The sequence below is a fragment of the Sabethes cyaneus genome, chromosome 3 (genome assembly GCF_943734655.1).
Source record: "Sabethes cyaneus chromosome 3, idSabCyanKW18_F2, whole genome shotgun sequence".
Lineage (NCBI taxonomy): Eukaryota > Metazoa > Arthropoda > Insecta > Diptera > Culicidae > Sabethes > Sabethes cyaneus.
The window spans coordinates 21,558,782-21,582,149 of record NC_071355.1 but is presented as its reverse complement, the minus strand read 5'-3'; the positions used below and the strand labels follow the sequence as shown (position 1 = coordinate 21,582,149).

The 23,368-nt window shown below is 41.1% G+C and overlaps 3 protein-coding genes across 5 annotated transcripts in view; 2 read left to right on the top strand and 1 right to left on the bottom strand.

The window, feature by feature from the left end:
- Positions 1 to 3,613: 3,613 nt before the first annotated feature.
- On the top strand, positions 3,614 to 5,909 carry LOC128741317 (protein crooked neck). The gene is made up of 2 exons (XM_053837049.1): positions 3,614 to 3,719; positions 3,783 to 5,909. The coding sequence occupies exons 1-2, from the start codon at positions 3,684 to 3,686 to the stop codon at positions 5,847 to 5,849; spliced, it is 2,103 nt and encodes a 700-aa protein (XP_053693024.1). The 5' UTR covers positions 3,614 to 3,683; the 3' UTR covers positions 5,850 to 5,909.
- A 26-nt stretch (positions 5,910 to 5,935) lies between these two features.
- LOC128741318 (N-alpha-acetyltransferase 20) lies at positions 5,936 to 6,631 on the bottom strand. The gene is made up of 2 exons (XM_053837050.1): positions 6,509 to 6,631; positions 5,936 to 6,448 (listed from the first exon to the last, which is right to left on the bottom strand). The coding sequence occupies exons 1-2, from the start codon at positions 6,559 to 6,561 to the stop codon at positions 5,980 to 5,982; spliced, it is 522 nt and encodes a 173-aa protein (XP_053693025.1). The 5' UTR covers positions 6,562 to 6,631; the 3' UTR covers positions 5,936 to 5,979.
- Positions 6,632 to 11,579: 4,948 nt separating this feature from the next.
- The window catches only part of LOC128741483 (supporter of activation of yellow protein), a 52,967-nt gene continuing 41,178 nt past the window's right edge, over positions 11,580 to 23,368 (top strand). The window contains exons 1-2 of one of the 3 annotated variants that reach the window (XM_053837338.1): positions 11,580 to 11,729; positions 18,651 to 22,558. In XM_053837338.1, coding sequence (XP_053693313.1) covers positions 18,855 to 22,558 — 3,704 coding nt within the window. In that variant the 5' untranslated portion in view covers positions 11,580 to 11,729; positions 18,651 to 18,854. Of the gene's footprint in view, positions 11,751 to 18,650; positions 22,559 to 23,368 lie in introns of all 3 variants that reach the window. The other 2 variants (XM_053837339.1, XM_053837340.1) reach the window with 2 other exon arrangements.

Sequence of the window (23,368 nt, the reverse complement as noted above, 5' to 3'; positions counted from 1 at the left end):
TTGAGCCAGAGATGCCAATGTTCCTGATTTTTCAGGATTATCCAGATTTTTTGGTGAATATCCTGATATCCTGACAAGTCGCTCTTTTATCCTGATTTTGGAAAAAAATCCTGATTTTTATACATGTGAACTAAAACCTGTAGAAACGTAACCCTCATTTCTCTTCTCTCCAGCGTTATACTCTAGAGGAATCTATCTCTATTTTTCTATAACTCTTTACTTTGAGCTCACTTTCGTTTAGCTGCCGAAATTGAACCCTACGAAGATGAAACTAGAAACGTCAATGCCGTCTTAACCCACAATTACTCGCAATGTTGTATTTTGTACAACACCTGTGGAACGTTAACTTTAACTCGGTATATCTCGGAACTCTGGCAATAAAGAAAATCACTGTTTTCAGCCAGGTTCATCTGCAGACCAAGATCTTTCAATCGGTAGACAAGGTTTCATAAGTTTTTCGCCATGTGGCGTTAGTATTCAAGTCAATTTCGTTCTGTTTTACCTTGCCTATGAATCGATGTTGGCGCGAGTAATGAAAGGCTAAGGACGTTCGTTTTCATTCCAAATTTCGTGTAATTGCGACTGTGGTAGATAGTTAATGCATAAGTTAATGCATAAAATTTGGGCATATTGCTTTCTTAAAAAAATTGAAAGAAAAATCCTGAATTATCCTGATTTTTATTTCCTGTGCATCCTGAGTTCTTAGAAAAAATGTTGGCATCTCTGGCTGTAGCAGTCCGGATAGTCCCGGAAATGTTACCTCAATCCATGCTAAAACGCTATTCACGGTCATGCTGTTGAGCGAAAGTCATTCACTTTCGGCACTATAGAGCTTGCTAAGCCCAGTGCAAAAGGCTACAAAAACTTATCGTTTATCACTCAAACGTATGTTTTTTACCGGGGTATAACTGGGGGAAAACAAAAACAAACGTGTAAAATCAATGTAAAATCTAACAACAGCAACAAGCTGGAAACTCCGCAATAGCGTCCGCCATTATAGCTCGTAAAAAGCTGGATACTGCCCAAGTAACAATTTCAGGCTGATCAAACGCTTTTATAGCTGATTTTATTCAACTTGTGGCTGATCTATGGTTTAGGTTTAGAAATGAAAACCTTTTTTCAGCTCTTAAACATCTAAATCTGGTGATTTTATCAAGCTTCAGGCTAATTAATAGCTGCTTTCGAAGCTGCAATGAAGCTTAATAGAAACTTTTTTGCACTTTTAAATAGCCAATTTGCGCAATGCTGTCAATTCTATTTTTAGAACGAGAAATAGTTTTGCAATCTACTTTTCCAGTCGCTTAATCAACGCTTCATCAACCTTTATGCAGCCAAAAAAATCTATTTTCAAATTTAAAAAAATGGAACGCTTCATTTTTATTTCGCCGTGAACGCGATATTTTTAGTTTCGAATAACTTTAATTCTTACAAGTAAAGCTAGCTAATTAAAAATGCATGTCTTTTTTCCGGGAATTGAACCCGCCATCTTTTGATCCATAAGCACTCACCGTATGATCCGCCCCATTTGCATCTGCAGAACAGATAGTGAGAATATCTTTACACCTGAAGCCTAGCCCGTCTAGCGTGTAGCAGTCGATAATGTCGATAACTGACAAACTTTTGCTGTCAGCCAAATTGCGAAATTCTATGATCTGACAGTATGTGTGCTGTGAGCCGAATGAAAACTTGGTAGAAGTTTGTAAAGCCACTTTAACACCCTTAAGCAGACTTAAAGTAGTTTGAAAGCTGTGAGCATAATGAAAGCTTCCACTCTACATTTTAACACCTTTAAGCAGCCGTAAAACGGTTTGATGTTTATGGCTGTTTAGATGCAGATTGTTTAGCAAAAAAAATCCGCTATTAAGCTTTTTTATCAGCTTTTGGGAGAGAACTGGTTTGAAAAACTTAAAGTAGCTTACACATCGCTTATTTAAACACCATTTGAGCGCTTACTTTATGCAGCTTTGATCGCCTTAAACCAACCCGTAAACAGCCGTTGCTCTTGCAATTCAGCTACCGTTGTTACTTGGGTGATTACCTTTAATTACCTAATTAATTCGTAAATGATTACAAAAGTAATTACTGGTTACTACGCGTTGATACGCCTTGCTTGGGTTCAACTCGCCACATCGAATGAGACGCATACATTCACACTTCATAACATCGCTGAATAACGATTATCGTATACCACGTATACCACGCAAAGGTGCGAAATCAAACGTGTTGATATCTCTCTAAAGTCTAAAAATTTTCTTTTTCAAATGGCAAAGTTTCTCTTAAGGTATTTTACCAGAATTCCAAAATAAGAAAATATTAAAAATATTTTCGTGAAATTTTTTTTACAAACTGTGAAAACTCGATCACCTACCTGTCTTTACTAACCTTGGTCCCAGTGTTGCCACATGTACAGATTTATCTGGAAAAGTACAGATTTTTTCGAATTTTTTGGTGCAGATTCTGTACGGTACAGATTACAGATTAATGCCAAAAAGTACAGATAGGTACAGATTTTTCTGAGTGTCAAAAACTCCTACTTTTTCTTAGTGCTGTTTCTTGAAATCAATAGAGAAACAATTCTTAGTATGAATGAAATTAATACAAAACGTGTTTATATCTAAGTTTAGCAGAGATATGTGCAAACATCATCAAACAAATAAATGATTTGAGACTCGTGCATTTTTTTAATGCTAACAAACGAAATTTATCTATGCAATCATTATTTTTAATGGTACAGATTTTGGTACAGATTTTTGGAAGAAAAGTTTTTTTTTCCTGTATGGACTCATCACTGCGACCAGTATGGTTAGATCTATTGTGATGTTTGTTGTATAACCCGCACTGCATTTATTTTGGCTATAGTCGCTATTGATTGAGCGATATGCTTATTGAATTTTATGCGTGCTTGTGTGTAATTTGAGTACCCTTCCTTCAATGCTTTTTCTCTACTTTACCCACCTCGTTCCACATGACAGCGCTGTCCCCAATTATAGCCATCCCTGGAACAGCTTACCAGTGCATTGAACTATAAGGGTGTCATTTTTGCACTGTCAATAGGCCATAACGGGATTAGAGTGACTGTATACAGAGTGGCGACAATGTCAAAATTGGAATGATAATTATCTGTCAGTGTCATTCCAATCGAGCAGACGACCTATCCAACGCGTATGCAGGAAAGAGAAAGAAAAACCTTGGAAAAACCGCATTGCATACATTTGGGATGACTTGTCGCCACTCTGTATATAGTCACTCTAAACGGGATAACATAGAATTTAGCACGAAGGAAGGGTGGTGCTGGTGAGGGGCCTGGGAATAAACCCATGCTAAAGTCACTTTGCCATCGAATGGCCTGATTCTACTAAGATTCGAACCCATGACCATTCGCTTGTCAAAGCAGACTCGATAACCTTGCGGCTACAGAGCCCCCCTCGGAAGAAAAGGTACAGATGAAAAAGATTTTTGCCCCTATACCAGTACAGATGAATATGTGGCAACAGGGGCAACAGTGCAACACTGCTTGGTCCATCAGACTTTCAGACTTTACATTTGTAGGGTTTTACTCTAGCATCATCGGTGGCAACTTGAGTGACAGTGACGTTCGTTTGCAAAACAAAACTTTATTGCAAATCGTATTTGTTTGTTGTTCTTTAAATTCATTTTCCTGTTGAAAAATTCATTAAATCGCAATGGAAAAACCACAAAAAATGCCCAAAGTGGCAAAGGTAAGAAAATATAACACAGCCATAAAGAGACGTGCCTACATTTTCGATTTATATTTATTCAAGGTCAAGAACAAGGCTCCGGCAGAAGTTCAAATTACTGCGGAACAATTGCTGAGGGAAGCTAAAGAGCGTGATTTGGAAATACTACCACCACCGCCGAAGCAGAAGATCTCCGATGCAGCCGAATTGGCCGATTACCAGCAGCGGAAGCGCAAAACGTTCGAGGATAATCTGCGTAAGAATCGAATGGTGGTAAGCAACTGGATCAAGTATGCACAATGGGAGGAATCGCAGAAAGAGATCCAACGAGCGCGATCTATCTGGGAACGGGCGATCGATAATGACCACCGGAATATTACCATTTGGTTGAAATATGCCGAAATGGAAATGAAGAACCGCCAGGTCAATCATGCCCGCAATCTGTGGGACCGAGCCGTGACGGTACTTCCCCGGGTGAACCAGTTTTGGTATAAGTATACCTACATGGAAGAGATGCTGGAAAATGTGGCCGGTGCAAGGCAAGTGTTTGAGCGCTGGATGGAGTGGCAACCGGAGGAGCAAGCTTGGCAAACGTACATAAATTTTGAACTGCGCTATAAGGAGATTGACCGAGCCAGACAAATTTACGAGCGGTTCGTTATGGTACATCCGGAGATTAAAAATTGGATCAAGTTTGCACGATTCGAAGAGGCACACGGCTTTATTCATGGAGCACGTTCAGTCTACGAGAGAGCCAGTGAATTTTTCGGCGATGATAATACCGACGAGCGGCTGTTTATTGCATTCGCAAGGTTCGAAGAAGGTCAGAAAGAACACGACCGAGTTAGGGCTATTTACAAATATGCGCTGGATCACTTGCCGAAGGACAGAACCGGCGAGCTATACAAAGCGTATACAATTCATGAGAAGAAGTATGGCGATCGGTCGGGAATTGAGGACGTGATTGTCTCTAAAAGAAAGTTCCAATATGAACAGGAGGTTGCTGAAAATCCCCTGAACTACGATGCCTGGTTCGATTACCTGCGGTTGGTGGAAAATGAAGCCAACGTGGAATTGATACGAGAAACGTATGAAAGGGCCATCGCAAACGTTCCTCCCGCCATGGATAAGAATTCATGGCGAAGATACATCTATCTGTGGATAAATTATGCCCTGTATGAAGAACTGGAGACGGAGGACTTGGAACGAACGCGCCAAATATATAAGACCTGTCTGGAATTAATTCCGCACAAAGTTTTTACTTTCAGTAAAATATGGTTGCTTTACGCACAGTTCGAAATTCGTTGTAAAAACCTGCAAGTGGCACGCAAAACGTTGGGCATGTCTATTGGAATGTGTCCGCGAGATAAGTTGTTCCGGGGTTATATTGATATAGAAATCCAACTTCGCGAGTTCGACCGATGTCGAACTCTGTACGAGAAATTCCTCGAGTTTGCTCCGGAAAACTGCACCATATGGATGAAGTTTGCCGAATTAGAATCACTACTCGGCGATATCGACCGAGCACGGGCCATTTACGAGCTAGCCATCCAGCAGGCACGTCTAGATATGCCGGAGTTACTTTGGAAGAGCTACATTGACTTTGAGGTACAGCAGAGTGAATTTGAGCTCGGCCGACAACTATACGAGAGACTACTGGAGCGAACAACGCACGTAAAGGCTTGGATTTCGTATGCCAAGTTTGAGATGGCCGCCGAGAATGAGGATAACATCAACGTACAACTATCACGTCGTGTTTACGAACGAGCAAATGACAGTCTGAAGAATGCCGCCGAAAAGGAATCTCGAGTGCTGATTTTGGAGGCGTGGCGAGATTTCGAAAAAGAACACGGTGATGCGGAAAGTCTGCGTAAGGTGATGTCCAAGATGCCTCGAAAAATCAAGAAACGGCAGAAAATTGTGTCCGAAAGCGGAATCGAAGAAGGCTGGGAAGAGGTGTTCGATTTTATCTTTCCCGAGGACGAGATGGCACGGCCAAATCTAAAACTGCTTGCGGCAGCCAAAAACTGGAAAAAGCAAAAAGACGTTGTTCCACCCTCTGCGCCAGGCACGTCCAGTTCTAACGACGAAACCAGCACCAGTGAGGCTGATACCACCAAACAACCTACAGAACCATTGGAAGAAAGCTAACTATTTCACATTTTAATGTTGAAAGCTCTTAAGTTAAGAAATTAAAACGTCTACAATAAAATGCACGGTTTTGCGACCAAAAAAAATTTATTTTGGACAAATTGAATGGCTACTTAATACTAGTTCTCTATCAGTCCACCTCGTCTGGTCGAACCGGATGCGTCAATGGAATCACCGATTTCCGCTGTACGTCTCGCGAGCATGCTTTCCGCATATCGTATGCATCTTCGTCAGGGTCCCCGACGTAATACTCCAACACGGTTCGATACACAATGTAACCGAGTTTGGTGTACATATCGATTGCCACCTTATTGCTGACACGTACAAACAAATCCACAAAGTAGCAGCGTTTCTTTTCCGATACGTCCTCCAGGAAGTTCATTAGCGTTGCAGCCAGTCCCAAGCGGCGATAATCGGGGGATACCGTCAGCGCCGTCACGTGGCCGTGCCAGTTTTCGCCTTGGCCAGCAGCTTTACCCATGATGTAGCCCATGATTTCCCCAGTCGGTGATTCGGCCACTTGAAAGTACTCCGGCCAGTGGGCCAAATACTGCATGTAAAATGACAGACAGTAAGTCTCTGTCAGCGGATCCAGATTTCTACGAGAAAAAAAAGCAAGTTGAAAGGGGTTTTCATTTAAAACAAACGCAGCTACTTACACTTTGTTGAATTTGAACATATCGTTACAGGTAAAAGGCCGGAGTGTCGTCATTTTGTGGTTATTTTATTAGAAGATTGGTAATAAAAACGGTAGCAAATCTGGGGAAAAAGCGTGAATAAAAATAAATTTCTCAATCATAACCATAACAAACTTGATGGTTACAGGGATGTCCAAATTTAAGACCGGTAACGATAAAATGTAAAAATGAAACTCAGTCACGATAACTTACACGTTAATAACATTTTGTTCAATTCGTATGCAAAGCCAGGGTTGTGTTGCTTTTACAGATCACTGAAACCATTAAGGCTGTGCGAGATTGACTTTTTCGGTGTCGAGACGAAACGAAACGAAATTCAAGCTCAATTTCGATCAGGCTAAATTAGTCGAAACGAAATTATGACCAATTTCGAACTCTCGAAACGAAACGAAATTACATTTTAATTTCGTCGAAATTGAACGAAATTTTTTTTATTGAAGAAGTTATAGGCTGGAAGATGAAGTGGGAAAGGTGCCAAACAGCAATGTCTCTATTTATAAACCTAGTTGCCCTGATCTGCGACACAAACCAGACCTCTCTAGGCTCTAAAAGGCCCTTTTTGAGATACTGCAGTCTGCGTCTTATTAGTGCTCCGCAATTGCAGAGCAGGTGTTCCGAGGTTTCGTTCTTCGCATTGCAGAAGCGAAAGACATCTTGTACAAAACCAAGATCATAAGCTTGATAAACTTGCTGAAATCTCTCATTGAGATAGAGCAGGTTTTGAGTAACCTTAATACTCGAACTTATAAATCACCCACATATGCTGATAACTGAAAGGAACCGTAGAATGACATTCTAGCATCCTTGATAAAGACCCGATTTGACGCCTTCCTCAGTTTTAAACTCAGTTTGCTTTCAAGTTTATCATTCGATAGCTTAAAAAAATATTTTTTTCGATAGCTTAAAAAAATATTTTTTTATAGCTATATTCTTTCTAAAGCGGGGTACGCTGTTGAAAAGTAATGGGTAAAAAGATAGGACAAGAAATGCTCAAGAAATCGATTTCGTTTACGATTTCTTAAGCAGTACGCACTTCATAAGAAATATTATTTCACGTTCAGATGGCGCAGTTTTACATGCAGGTGAATTAAAACGTCACTTTTCCGTACGGAATAATATCCGGCGCAATTATTACCACAAGAAAAAATGACAGGTGGTTGCTTGCATTGGAGTTGTCAAAATTTCTTCGGTAAATAGCAAGATTTTTTCTTGAGCTGTTTTCTTTTCAGCAGCGTACCCCGCTTAAGAGTCGAAGGAAACAGTAGGAGATAGTAATGAAACATATGTGTGTTATAGCACAGAGAACAGACATCCATTCAGGAACAAATTTTTCGAGAATTCTTGGATAAAATTTCAAACTAAAATCACCTAATATGCTAGCGACACCACCACTATAGTTTCCCAACTAAATGATTCTTTTGATTTGCACACTGACAACCTTTGGCTCTTCTGGCGCTAGTATATCTGGACTGTGACCGGTAGCGCCAGAAGCTACTTCCCAGTAAACCATTTGGTTTGTATATCTCGATTGCAACTGAGGTATACGAAATCATATCTGAACGAAAAAGTTATATTTCACGCCATATAAGACCATATATGTACCAAAGTGGAGGCGATATACGTGCGAAAATTTTGACAACTATTTGTAATTCTATTTTGCGCAGTTTTTATAACACGCAACTAAATACTCCTGAATATATGATATAGATATAATGAAATATTGCAATTGTCTATCCTGCTTTATAATTCACAGTCATGAATTGTATATGAAGACACGCACGACTGCAAAACAACTTATTGTTCACTTCGATTTGACATACTCTAATCATTATACAATTCCAATGTGAAATTGACATGAAAACGATTTAATGTGGACTTTCTATTACGATTTTGTGTTATCTGGGTTAGCTGTTGTGAGTTTAGTGTAGAATTTGATGCGCCTTTAGCGACATCATCACTATAGTTTCCCAACTAATTTGACATAAGTTTTATCCAAGTGAGGACCTTTCGCTTGGATGTCTGTTCTCTGTGGTTATTATTTCCAGAACGAGACAAAACTTGATTGGGGAAAGAGCCGAAATTAGATCCGGGAGGAGGATTAAAGCAACATTTAAAGGTTTGAAAACCGTTCTTTTTATCAAACTGGGAGAACGGATTGAATCAAGCTATAATGGAAACCAATTATAATCGGATTCGAATCCATCTTTTCTGTCAAGCCCCATGATTCGCCGCTATAGGCGGCTGTACAAGTTAACTAAACTTGCTTTTTGCAGCTGAAGTATTTTTTATGCAAAAATTTGGCTTTGAAATGAAAATGTCTAAAATGTCCAAAACTCCTGTTCAAAATAGATGAATCACCCTATTTCGTTTTTTAAATTCAAATATTTGTTCAAGTCAGAGAATCAGCGTTGACGATTTCTTTTGTATCAAATTCCCATAAAACCTTTCGACTCCGATTTTGTCACGTCGAATGTCACTTTGCTCGACTGGTCTACTTTTGGTATTATGTAAGTCACATTCGACACGATTTTGTTGCGCAGCTTAGCTCAGTCAACCGCTAAAAAGCGAGTGACTCAACCATCTGCAAATGACGAGCGAGCTGTTTTATTTTGGAGGTGCATTGAGCCGCTATGCTACCCGTTCTCCTCGTACTAGACACTCGACAGTGACTGAGTCAATTCGAGTTGCTCGACATGACTTACATAGTAGGGCCTTATTTTTGAGTTGATATTTCATGTTCAATTAAGGTTACAGAGCTTTGGCTGTGAAGAGAATGCAACATAAATACTATTTTTTTTGAAACGATGATTCTACACTTGATGAAGGGACGGTAAGGGAAAGTAATGAAGAAGGATTTTTTCGGGAATGAAGGGGAAGGGTGGAAAGGAAGGGGGGGGGTAATAGGTAGCTATGCTTAACAAGTTGTCGTTGTGACTCCTATCTTTTGTCCAATGCTGGAAGCCTTTCCACCCTTCCCCTTCATTCCCGAAAAAATCCTTCATTACTTTCGCTTACCGTCCCTTCATCAATTGTAGAATCATCGTTTCAAAAAAAAATATTAATATATGCCTGACCGCATTTCAAGGTCATGACTCTTGCAAACTGTTATATTGTCAATTGCAAGGAAAATTATCCAATCAATAAGTGCGCAATCGCTCATAAAAGTGCTATTTTAGCTTAAATCGTTTCGGTCTCTTCGGTGCACTTATTGCTTGGAAGATAACGAAAAAGTGCGCCGAAGATACCGAAACGATTTAATGCAAAATAGCACTTTTATGAGCGATCGCACTTTGGATGGTACAATTTTCCATGCAATTGACAATACCTAATTCCATTATCTAGAATTCGGTTCGAAATTTCGCGAAATCTCGCAAATGACGAAATTTAAAATTCGGTTTCGCGAAATTTCACATGAAATTTGACGAAATTCAACGAAATATTTTTAAGATTTCGCGCCTAGAAACCATGAAACCTTGCATGAAACGAAAGCCTGAAACTAGAAATATTGCTCTTGCAGTTGAAAACCGTAATAATCGATGTGCGACATTCGGTTTTATTCTTGTTCTGTGTGTCGCAACTACGTCGCATGTGGTGCGTTGTGTGCGACATAGTTGCGACACACAGAACAAGAATAAAACCGCAAGTCGCACGTCGATTATTACGGTTTTTAACTGCAACAGCAATACTCACAGTAAGAGATACGCGGAAACTAAAGCCGACGATTTGGCATCAGTAAACAAAAACTGCGAGCACTTGCTACGGAGTAATATGCTGTAGCAGTGTGACTTGATTGTTTCCAACATGATCCGTTTCAGTTTTATTTAGGTAGAATCTAACACACACTTTAAGCAAGGGCATGGTGTGTTGCTATCTCTTTCTCATGTAGGAGTGAAGAGAGCAACTTTCAAATGGTCCTCGGTAAAGGGGAATTCCCAGCAAATTTTTTGGTTCCTGTCAAAATTAACATTTTGGTACCTATGCGTGGGACATCGAAAATGTATGAATTTGACAGCCACTTCACCCCGTAGACTTTAAGGGCATTTTGAGTAGTTTCTTTCAACCAAGTTTTAGCTACATGCGACTTATTTACAGGTAGACTCATTTAAGAGTAGAGTAAACATAAATCAGTTAGAGATGGGCGAACGCTCACAAGCCGTTCAAATGCACCGGTTCACAAGAAAGAGCGTTCAAACTAACGGCACTTGAAAAAAAACCACGGTATTTCGAACGCACCTGAAGGTAATCTTGGCGAACGTACTGGTAGGGATGGGTGAACGGCTCACGAGCCGTTCGTATACGAACCGGTTCAAAAAAGGAAAGCGTTCGAAACAGCGGCTCTTGAAAAAGAACCACGGTTCATCAAACATACCCGACGGTCACACGATGTTTGTTGAACTGTAATTTACCGAACTGTTAACATGAGCCGCTCGTTTGAATCAGTTAGCATCAGCAAATGAACGGTTCAGAGCCGCTCACAAAGAGAGGGGTTTTACCCACTTCTAGTTTTGAGAATATCTTGTTTAAAAACTGTTAAAAGCGCATAGTTTGTACTGCAAAATTTAACGGAAAATGAACAGTCATTAACTTTTCGTCGGAAAGCTCAATTTCGGGAGCAGTTTTTGGGGCCAAAACAGGGGTTCTGTATTTAACATGTATTCACTGCATTCTTCTTGTCAAACTGAACACAGCGAATATATTTTCATGAACACAATTTTTGTTTCAAACAAATAAAAAATGTCCAAAATCAATGACGACTCATTCACCTTAATGCGATTTTTTCGGGTGTATTCTTGGCCCTTTTTGGCACATTAGAATATTATAAATTGAATATAGGAGATTTTTACCATATTTTTTGCGCAGCAAGCACGTAACGTGTATCGAACGTCTGAGTTGTCAATAATGTCAATTTTGATGTCACATCTGCGCGAAAAATGGCGTCCGTTGATGAATTCGAGCAGTGCAGTACTAGAAGCCAGCAACCATCAAAGCAGTGTGTTTTGTGTGCGAGCTAGAGCTAGACTAAAGCCAACAATCGTCGTGTGTGGAGCAGCTTGGCTGAAGTTTGTGCAATTTGTTTGCCCAATTTGATGTATTCGTGGCGTTAAAACGTGTGCAAAAGTTAGTGCGAACGTTGTGGCCCACTTTGGGGTAATTTCCGCGTACGAAAAGTGTACTTTGGAAGGTGAGAACGGTGTTTGAAAAAGTAGGCGATTTCCATTTTCTTGATCAATTTCTCGTCGGGACAGAGAGAGAGAAAGAGTGCAAGTGCTTTGTGCTGGTTGCCCTTCTCAGTAGGCCAGAAAGAGATGGCTATGGTAAAATGTCCAAGAAGGCTTGTGTTCAAGAAAAAGCAGAAGCAAAGTGCCGCTGTTGGCTTTAGGCTGATGATCTGATCGCCAAAGTGTTTTCTGTGTTATATATTATTTTCGGAAAAAGTTTTCCATTCCGATCGATGACTAACCAAATTTTCAGTTAAGAGCCATCATGTGTTTGTAGAACATCGAACAAAATTATAGTTTTCGGGTTAAGGTTAGGTGTTTCTGTTCCTCTCTCTTGTGCTGGTTGCATAAAATGGAAGCGAAATCGTATGTGAGACGGTGAACTTTCGGTAGTAAAAAGAAGTTGAAACGTGTTTTTTGTAATGCGGTTTAAATCAAAATTTTCCTCTATCTGCGCTGAATTTTGTTGTCCCCGCACGCAAATTGTTTTGATTATCAACCGCAACAGCATTTTGGCATTTTCCCATTATCAAACGGGTCCGAAAGAAAAGCAGTCGAAAGCACACAGAACGTAAGTGGATAAAAGAACAAAGTGAGCAAACGAAGAGAGAGCCAACAGAGCAAAAAGCGGGCAGTCGAGAGAAAAATAAAGTGTGCTGTGGTTGCAGAAAAATATTTCATTGCCCCCAATCGAGCAGTATGTGTCGAGCTCGGTGCGAACAGCTCGAACTTATTACGAAGAAAAACGTTCGTCGAAGTTGGTCGCATTACGAATAAATACTACCGTAGTCCGTACCGTAGGTACAGAGCAGCAGAAGTAAAAGCAAATAGAAAAAACGAAAAGTAGTGTGCAAGCGAGCATCAAAGCGAACACACGGTTACCGTTGTGTGAGTGTGATGCCAAGGAAAAAGCGGGCCATTTTCGACCAGAAGCTCTGCGAGTGTAGTGATAAACGGTTACACTAACACCAGTACGTCTGCCTTGACGGAAAGTGTGGATTTCGCACTGTGGAATTGGTTGCTTCAAGCCGGTTATAATTTAAGTTCTTAGAAAATCTTTCACAGCGTTGTTTTAATATTTTATTTATTATTTATTTGACTAACTGTTGACGTAAGACATTTGTTTTTTAAATTGTCAATTACGGTATTATACATGACATCATTTTTACATATATATTAATTATTTAAAAAAATATGATAAGAAAATTTGCAAAGGTAAAATCAAGTAAAATTACCTTAATGTTAGTAAATATAAAATTAAAATATGACGTCGAAAACCAGAAGTTTGATACTTTTTAATACAAGCTTTTATCTTTTACACCGAAAGCATGTGGCGAAAGTCACTATTATAGAGTAAGGAGGGGTAAAAGTGCGATGCGGGTAAAAGTGTGATTCAATGATTTATCAGTGCAGATTCCGAGTAAATTTTCTACATTGGCATGGATGGGTGACTACTTTGACAGCTTCAATCTAACGTAAACTTTGGTTGCTTACGAAGCCTAGTTGCTGAGTTATGTGCAAATGTTCTTTTAGGGCGGTTTCGATGTAATTTTTCATTATACGGCAAATACGATATCAACAGGAGGATATTACCTGTTGAAAATTTATAGCAGTGCTTTACATCAGTCACATATCTGTTTTGAACATACGGTGAAAATAATTTACAAAATATATTTCGCTTTTCCGTAATTTAATCTAACCCCGTCAAGCGCCTAGCGGGGTAAAAGTTCGATTCACGGACGAGGCAAAAGTGCGATTCATGGACGAGGCAAAAATGTATAGCTAATTATATACAGCTTCAGGCACTATATCACAGATACTAGAAATGAAAGATCAGAAAACTGTGTGCTCTACAGATGTTGGCCGAAGAAAAACAATGTGTTTCCGCTGATGAAACAAAAAACAAACGTTTGGAAAAGTTTCGATCTAACGGAGGCTGCAATACACCAGCGCAAAATAGAAAAGATGCAAATTGAGAATATTCCTTACCGAAATATAACGCAGATTGAAGATAATACGGTTTTGATAGCTACTGCTGGGCTAATTTCATGGATTCTAGCTTCGAACTTTTGCCCCGCTAGTGGGGTAAAAGTGCGAATCTGCACTTGATCAGAAGAAATAAGAATTTATTTTGCAAAACACTATTACCGCAGATGATTTATAGTTGAATGTGAAGACATTGAGTTACTGCATCACTATAAAATATAATATGTTGTCCTTCTTTATATCACGAAAATTTATGACAACTTCAAACATCGCACTTATGCCCCGCCCTACTCTATGCTATTTAAACTAAATGTGACTACATTAAGGTTTTAGCGTAACGGTAATGCAGGTAATGAAGTATAAGCAAAATGCTCTCTCACTAAAAAAAGTTATTTTAAAATATACACTAAAGTCCCTTTTTACGCGACTCTACACGAATTTTAGAATTTACGGTTTTTTACGTGGTTAAGATGGTACTTCATTCAATGTAAATGTTGAAAAATATTTTAATTTTATCTCAAACAGTTTCGCTGAATGAATTTGTTGATTTTTGAAACAACGGATTGATTAATGATATACCAAAAAATCGTGGATCATATTAACTCCTTTAATTTCAGTGGCCCCGTGGATTCGGATGACGCGCACAATGACTTGTAACCTCAGCAATGTTACTGATATGACCACAGTCGATGATTTGTTAAAAAAACATGTTTTAAACAAATTTCAAAATTTAGCAACATCCAAAAAAGCCGTGTCACGGTCCCCCAAGGAACACCGGAGTTATTTCGGAACCGTGTGACATGGCAAATTTGGTAAAAAATATATTAAGTCAAAAAATTACTGCCATTTTAACAAATTGTCGACGCTAAAAATGACTAGAGTTGAGTTAATACACTTGTAAATTGTGAATTTAAATGCTATTTTGGCCAAATATACAGCTACTTTACTGCTAACCTTATAGTGCTGACAATGCTAATTTGCAGCTAATTACAGACACGACAAATTTGAGTAGAATTTCAGACCAAACTCGTGACTTTAGTCATGACCTTGAAATGCGGTCAGGCATATATTAATATTTTTTTTTGAAACGATGATTCTACAATTGATGAAGGGACGGTAAGGGAAAGTAATGAAGGAGGATTTTTTTCCGGGAATGAAGGGGATGGGTGGAAAGGAAGGCGGGGGGTAATAGGCAGCTACGCTTAACAAGTTGTCTTTATGACTTCTACCTTTTGTCAGCGACACGCCCTGGCAGGTGTTGTGGGTACAAATCCGGTTATAATCTGATTACAGCTTGGTTCGACCCATGCACCTTCCAGCATTGGACAAAAGATAGGAGTCACAACGATAACTTGTTAAGCATAGTTACCTATTACCCCCCCCCCCTTCCTTTCCACCCTTCCCCTTCATTCCCGAAAAAAATCCTTCATTACTTTCCCTTACCGTCCCTTCATTAATTGTAGAACCATCGTTTAAAAAAAAAAAAAGAATTTCGGATGCCAATTTACAACACTTATGCAGTCAAAAAGCTAATATACAACAACGTGCAGTATAAAATGCCAAATATGCTGATTTGCTGCTTATGTTAATGCTTATTGGTTACCTGGGATGGGTAGTTTAATATACAAATCTGCAATTTTTCCTAACAGTAAAGTAGAAACCCCCCCCCCATTGCTTAGCCAGAAAGCGGATAGCAATATTAGCCGTGATAGTACAACATTTCGCGTAAAACCTTAAGCGGAATGTACCATTTCACGGAAAACTTTTTTGTGGAAAGTACCATTTCGCAGGGGTGATCCTCTCCTTACTTGCTGTCGCTCGTTCGGACCCAACTCACTAGACCAGTAGGTCAGTAGACCTAGGAAAACAAATAAATAGACAGTGGTGATTTCTGCGGGGGGTTTGCCCCGCCCCCGCCCCAGTGACCGGCGCTTTCGACGGCGGGTCGCCAGGCAACACTCGCGGCCGTCTCGCCCTGAATAGTCTAGTGTTACTATAAATAGTTTTTGTGGTCTTGTTATTGACTAATGTTTAATGGAAGAGTATCGAATTTCTCGTGTTCGATAATTTTTTGAGATACGCAAAAATTTCTGTTTTATTGGTATGAGAGTCCTTAACCACCTAGCACAGGTGAGAGGTCTCTAACCATCATAAAATAAATTCAAGACTCCAAAATTCCCCACAAGCCAAATTTGGTTCCAGTTCTTTTGACATCCATTGCAGGAGCGTCGAGTTCGCCCTGACGGAGTTACTATGGAAACATCCACGATTGTTTGTTGCTGGAATGTAAGAATATAAACATTGTTTAGTTTTGCAGATCAGCTAAAGAGGAACATAATTGAACGGATAAGAAGTGTTATGTATTTTGGTTTCGCAGTTTTCGCAAACTTTAGGGAGAAAGTCCAAATATGCTCATCGAGAGCAAACTTGGTAACGGCTCGACCAATATGAAGTTATTCGCACAATTGTAAAAAGTATTCCAAGCCGGTACTTTCAGGAAATTATGGCCGCAAACCACTACAAAAGTTTGAATCCGTTCAGTTATGTTCCATTTCAGCTGATCTGCAAAGTTAAACAATGTTTACATTTTTACACTCGAATAACTCAATTGCCGCCATTATTGCTCGTGGAAGCTGGATAGATTAATAAACTCAAAACACTTCCATTATGGTCTAGCAGGGTGTCGATTACCTGGAAAATCAGGGAAAACCTGGAAATGTCAGGAAACTTCGTTTCAACCTGGAAAAGTCAGGGAATGTCGGAGAATTTCATTTCGAAATTTAGAATTTCATGAATGTGCGACTGACCCGCTGTCTACCAGAACACGTTTCTCAACAACGGTTGGAGCGATTTGATCGACTTTCGGAAGGGCTCACCACCTAATTGATCATTATCAATATTTATTGGATTCTTCGATATTGATCGGATATTTAGCACAAAAGCTTTATGTACAACTCGTGCTAAATTTGTTTATTTTGCATGGAAAGTGACATAAAAAGTCCGTGTTAGGCTAGCGGATGTTGAAATGCACAGCGCATATTATTAGTCTGTGCATCACTATGGTTGAAACAATACATTTTCTGCTTACTCTGCGGGTAATGTTGCAAGATTCTTAAAACTATTCTCGCTTCGAGAACAACTATTCATTGGGTCATGGGAGTTGACATTTAGAAAAAATCCAACCTTTAAAACAAAGAAATTTTGCATCTAGATAATTCCAGACTTGCGGACCGAAATCAGACTGTAACCGAAACAAGAACGAATCAAACTGAACCAAAATCAGCTTTTGAAAATTAACTACGACATTTAACCCATTTGTGCCGGAACCCGGATTTTAATTTTTATTCTGATGTCGATCACTAGTGAAAACCTACGATTAATTCGTTTTGGGAGAATGAACCATTTTAGCCTCAAAATCTTGATTTAGTCAAACAAATCAGTCATATGTTTGAAACTCGACTGGGAGCACAGAGTCGATAGAATCGCAAATCCGAAGTTACCCTGAATATTAAAAGCTAGCTGTAAGTAGATTGAATAAAAACGATCTGGATCTGGATTCGAATAATAGAACGAAGCGCGTTGCTCAATTCATCGTCGCCAAAAAGATGAATTTGAATTAAAAAAGACAAATGGATTCATCAAGAAAGAGTAAATTAAAGAGTTAACAACCAATTTAGTCTATTAAACAGTAATAAAAGAGAAATTAGCGAGATATTTTGCAACTGGATTATTTTCGAAATACACCTGGAAAACCCTGGAGAAGTCAGGGAATTTTATTTTCACCGGATAATCGACACCCTGTCTAGTCTATCCATTCAAATGCTTATTTTGATTCATTACGTTACTTTGAAACGTTTATTTCATGCGACAGTTTAAAAATTCTTGAAAACTAAGTTAAACTTCGGAGCTAGGATTAGACGAGGGTAGGAGGGTAGACGATCTGAATTAGAAGCTGGTAAAACCATAAAAATTGATAATAGCAACTTGATAAGCTTGCTATAATGAATATGGAGCAATTTTCAAATTCGTTTTCTGTTTGACATACTATGTTTACAAAGTATTGATGATAACGATAACAGACATAACTTTGCTTTTTATGCGAAAAATATATCTAAAACTAAACGGACTTGTAGGAGTGTTAAATAAAATGTTTCTTCTTATTATAGGTAAGTGATTAAAAATGGAAAGTTTTCAGTCTTTTAATCAACCATGGTAAAAATTTCGCGTAAAGGGCATATAAAATCGAAAAAAAGAGAAGTAAAACGCTACAGCAAATGAAATATCTAAACCGTGACCAAATTTCGTCGTCAACAATTCCACAGTGCAAAACCAGTGAACCACGGCCAACGAACGAGCGATGATTGCTGAAATCCGCGTAATCGTTTACCACTACAGCTACACAGCATAAAGCCTACTGTGCTGTTGGGTTGTGTTCGTGAGGCCATACAATGCCATATTCGTCGAATCGCTCTGATGTGTGCTGGTTGGCTCGCTGCTGGCTGGCTGCGGAGCGAACTGTCTGAATCGCGGTTTGTTTCGTTCGCATTTCGTAGCGCCCGATTGTGGGCCAGAGCGCTGGGTAAATGATTGGAAATGATCTCCAGCAAGTGATTAGATTCGAGCTGTTCTGCTGTTCCCCGTATCTGTTACGAATCATCGACGGCAGGCAAACCGGGCAACGGATGATGGCGACAGAACGTGTGCTTTCGAAGATAGCTCCCCTCCCCCGGGGGATGTTCCGTGGCCAATACGTTTCCTTTCAAACTGTTTCCCAGTGGGGAATTGTGTGCGTTTATAAAGCTATCTCTTCGTACTCGATTGATGATAATGTTCGTACAATGGCTCGAAAAGGCGAATCAATATTATTACAAATTTACAACCATATTTTCTTCGTTTAGTGAAACCTACCTTCAGTGCTGTGGAAGTGAATTTATGAAAAGTAATGCAAAAAGCTAGTATGAAAATTGAAGCATTTCCAAAACGTTCGAAAAAGAACAAGTGTTATTGAAAATTGTAGGCAAAGCTTGTGTTGAAATAGTGTAAAACCAAAATCGTAATTGACTGGAAGAAACACGAGATGCGTTCACAACAGGTGAAGAAGAATGGTCGATTCGTGTCCGCTGGCTGTCGCTGAGAATGTCCGTCTTCATTGTGGCACCAACGGCAACTACAGCAGCGGCAATACCAGTAGCGACGAAGACCATCATCGGAAGCAGCTGGAAGTGATAAAAATGAACAGTGCAAATGTGTTGGAGGCTGAAACATCGTCACCCGTCGAAATTGTAGAGGAAATCTATCTCAACGATCAGCAGCACCACGGTAATCTAATTATCTTGTCGGAAACGGAAGAGGACGATCAGGAGAATGGTGATGGACCGGATGAGGATGAATCTGGTGTGATTGTAATGGGAGGTTCGTCCGAGTGTGATCGGGGAGATATCCTTACTAATTGTCAAAGAAAAGATCATTCGCAGCAGAAGGATTCGCAGAGCGAAGCAGCAGAGCAACCAGTCGATAAAGAACTTAATGACGATCTTGAGATAATAGAACTTTCGTCAACCCCTCCCTTAGAAACCGAACCTAAGCAGGAAGACGATTCGGAAAACGTAGAAAACGAGGCTGAAACACAATTTGTAAATAATAACGATAGTTCAGCAATTAAGCACAAACATACAGACGATTTGGAAAAGAAAACTGCCAACAACGTTGTTCTGACGAATTGTATAGTACGGACGACGTCACAGGAATCTCTAAAGGAAGAAGGTCAGAATTCTTCCAAGCGAGAAGAGATGGGTGTTTCGGAGGAGAATCGAAAAGTCGAACCGCTGAAAATAAATCTGAACCGGGAACCAATCCGAACAATAATAAAACTTCCGCAAAGTTTGGGATCTGCATCCGAGCTGCAACCTTGTTCGCCCAAGATCACAATAAAACCTCTCAAACCACCACCAGCGTCACAAGATCCCGATGCACCAGCTGTCAACAGCATTCCGAAGTTAACCATCAAACCTATCGTGAATCCTGAAGAATGCAGCACAAATACTTCTGCATCATCTTCCGACCAAATGCAAATCATTCCCAAATTGCACATCAAAAATCCTCCCTCGGACAGTTCCGGTGCAGACGGAGCTGAGCCACACATTGTGCCTAAGCTTACGATTCGCGGCGTCAATCATAGCAATCTGTCTGCTGGAACTTCCGGAACCAGCAGTAGTGAGACGGCGTCCGGTTCGACAACGCAGAATTCCTCCAGCAGCTCATCGCCTCCGATGGTTCCTAAACTAACAATAAAGAAGGATAATCATCATCACCACAGCAGTCATCATCATCATCACCATCATCATTCGCACCACAATAACCGGGTGGTGACCAAGGAAGACGAGTCAACATCATCGACAACTCCTCCAACGATACCGAAGTTACACATCAAAGCAATACCGGAACCGCCAGCATCATCAGCATCGAGCTCTAGCGGAACTAGCGGCTCCAGTTCTGGCCCTGTGCTTACCAGTTCCGAAGGTGTCAAGCTTACGATCAAACCAATTCCAGAACCTCCATTGCCAAAACTAACCATCAAAACAAGTTCCCTGGACAGTAGCGATGCCGCCGTAGTGTCATCCACTAGCAGCAGCTTCTCCCCAAAACTTGTATCACCTCCGCCAGCGTCTCCAAGCGATCAACATTCGAGCATTACGTCCACCATTCCTAAGCTTACTATCAAACCTATTCCCAAACCGCCACCGGTTGTGCCCCGAGATCCGTCTGAAGTACCAATTCCTAAGCTGACTATCAAACCGATGCCACCGAAGCCGGCTGCAGCCTCCGAAGATAGCTGCTCAAGTGAAACCAGTATTAACTCGCTAGAATCCTCACCAATCTCGTCGTCTTCATCGTCGGCTCCAAGTTCGGTCATCAACTCGCCGTCGGTGGTTCCCAAATTGACTATCAAGGTACCAAAAGAAGGGGATTCCGTGGTAACTTCCCTACCACAACTTACCTCTACCTTTAACAGCTTCACCGCAACATCAACCGCATCTACCATACCGCCGATTCCTGTCGTAACCAAGTTGAATATCAAACCTATTCCTCCGCTATCGCATAAATCAGCACCATCGCCGTTGACTTCGGCGACCTCACCTCCCAAGCAAGAGCAGCAACCACCGAAGAAGGAACCGCAGATTACGGTTAACATTGCTTTGGAAGAGCCGGAACCAATCATCATTTCGAAAATCACCAGCAAAACCGTTCCCGGTATGAAATGTCACGATGTCGAAACGCATGACGCTGCATTAAAATCGCTGAAAGCGGAATCTTCGCCGTCGACGACGGCAACATCGAAAGTCGACCCGTCCAACAGTTCAGAAGGGCCCGTACCGAAGCAACCATTGGAGGTAACAACGAATTCCAAATGTTTGGATTCCGGCTCAGAATCGCCACGGATTATTCTCAAAATCAACAAAGGAAGCTTGTGCGCGAAAACGATTGCCGATCCGGTCAGCAAATCGGCGGAAGAAAATGTATCCAACGAGTTGAAAAGACCGGCTCCGGAGTCCGCTAAGAAGGAAACCTCCGACGCGTCGGAGAGTAAGAAAATTAAAATGACATTTAATCACCAGTCTAGCGCGTATGGTGCATTATCAAAACTTTCGAACTACCTAGAAAACGACGTGATAGTGATAGATGACGACAGTAAATCGGACTCTGTGGAAGATACGGTAGAACGCAACGAGGTGGAATGCCCCGTACCCAGGCCACCGCCGCTAACTCAAATAGCAAGAATGAACTCTATCCATCCGGAAGCACCGAAAAGCACGCCGCCGGTGCAGCAGCCGGTTTTCGAAACCGGAAACAAGCTGAAGGAAATGCTGACCAAAGCTAAACGTCAGCGAATGCCGGCCATCGCATCACCCCTGCTAGATTCCGAATCTCGTCCGAGGCGGGCAGCCGCTCTGCAAGCAATTCCAGCGTCCGTACTGCTGCGGAGACATCCGACCGTTGTGCCACCTCCACAGCCACCGACGGTGGTAGAGCCACCGTCAGCGATTGCAGCATCGAACATCACCAGTGTGTTACTGCTAGAAAACGACGGTGGTTCAAGCTCAGACTGCATGATCATTGACGATCCGCTAACACTGGCTGAAAAGAATGGCACTTCCAGCAACAGCAATAGCAGCGGTTTCAGTACTCCTTCCACCATCACCACCGCAACAATCACTTCTGCTCCGTTGAATGCTGTTCCTTCGCTGATCACAACTCCAGTCGGGCTACCAATTATCCTTCCTCCGAAAGTCCGCATGAGCACCCGTAGCGGTGCCGGGACACAACCAGTCGCTGCTAAGGAAATGCCCATGCAAAAAGCTCCGGACAAAGACTCCGGTTTGGATGAGGGCAAACCGGAAACGGAGGATTTACCTACGCCTGCAAAGCGACCACGCGGACGACCAAAGAAATCGACCCTTATCCGAAAGGTGTTGGAAGAAGTGCCGCCTCAACCCGTACCCGATCCAGCAGTGGAAGCTAACGGCAGTACGAGTTCCTCCGAACTACCACCAATGATACCTGATTTGTCGCTTTCGAACGAAATTCGTGTTTCACCCCGAATAGTGCTGAAACCTCTAACCCCATCTCGGTTGGAGGGCAAAACGTCTCTCTCACCGGCAGAGATTCCCAACCTAGCAGCAGCAGCCCATCCGGTAGCACCCATAATACCCGCTACCGGGGATGCATCCAGCTCAGCACGTGATCCGCTCACCGTAGCGGAGGTGAAACCCCTGGTGTGCGACGCTACGGAACCCGTAACTCCAAGGTGAGTGTGGCTTTTATATCGTTATTTTAGTTCTTAGTTCAATTGCAGTTCTACAAACTGGCTGTGGTTACGAATTCTTTCTCTCTTGAAAATAATGGGGGGAGTACTTAATGCCAATTTTGCTCAAAAATACCAATACGTATCGATCCATATTTCTTACTTAATTGAATAGTGTATTTTATGAGAATCTTTCCTGTTTTAAAGAGTCCGGTACCTAATTGATAAAATTCAATTCATCGTACGAATCAGCTCAATTTGTTTCGTCGAAAAACCATATTCTAACATCTGCCACCGCTCGTTTTGTTTCACTAAATCGTACGCCGCCTTAAAGTCCACAAGCAGATGATGGAGTCTGCCTCAAGTCGATGTCCTTTTTTAAAAATAGAGCAAAAACACTTCTCCTGCGATTTTTTTATTTCGCCCAGATCCTGGCAATGATCAGGTAAATTGTTTCCCAGTAGCCTAGCTCATTAGTTGCCTTCTTAACCTGAAACTGCAGTAAGGATGTAACTCCTGGCCTGATTTTTGTGACTTGTTGACCAAGCTTTCTGGTGTATTCCATTACCAAGCTCTCTGCTGTCAACCGCAGGATGTTGAAACGCAGCATCCGCTCAGTGCAGGTGTTCGCTGCGTTCGTCAACTTTGAGCGATCCAATCTTACCTACGACGAGATAGTGGTCAGAGTAGATATTTGGCCCCATAAAGACCATGATCGATCTGGCAGCTAGAGTCTCCATTTCGATGCATCCAGTAGGTGTATTTTTGAATATTCAGACATGGAAAGCAAGTGCTACAAATTGCCATATCTTT

What these genes read in the sequence shown, in the direction of transcription:
- LOC128741317 (XM_053837049.1), top strand. Translation starts at nt 3,684, where the DNA reads ATGGAAAAACCACAAAAAATGCCCAAAGTGGCAAAG. An exon ending in AAATGCCCAAAGTGGCAAAG is followed by an intron (nt 3,720 to 3,782) that starts GTAAGAAAATAT and finishes TATTTATTCAAG; the next exon opens with GTCAAGAACAAGGCTCCGGC.
- LOC128741318 (XM_053837050.1), bottom strand. Translation starts at nt 6,561, where the DNA reads ATGACGACACTCCGGCCTTTTACCTGTAACGATATGTTCAAATTCAAC. An exon ending in ATGTTCAAATTCAACAAAGT is followed by an intron (nt 6,449 to 6,508) that starts GTAAGTAGCTGC and finishes TTTTTCTCGTAG; the next exon opens with AAATCTGGATCCGCTGACAG.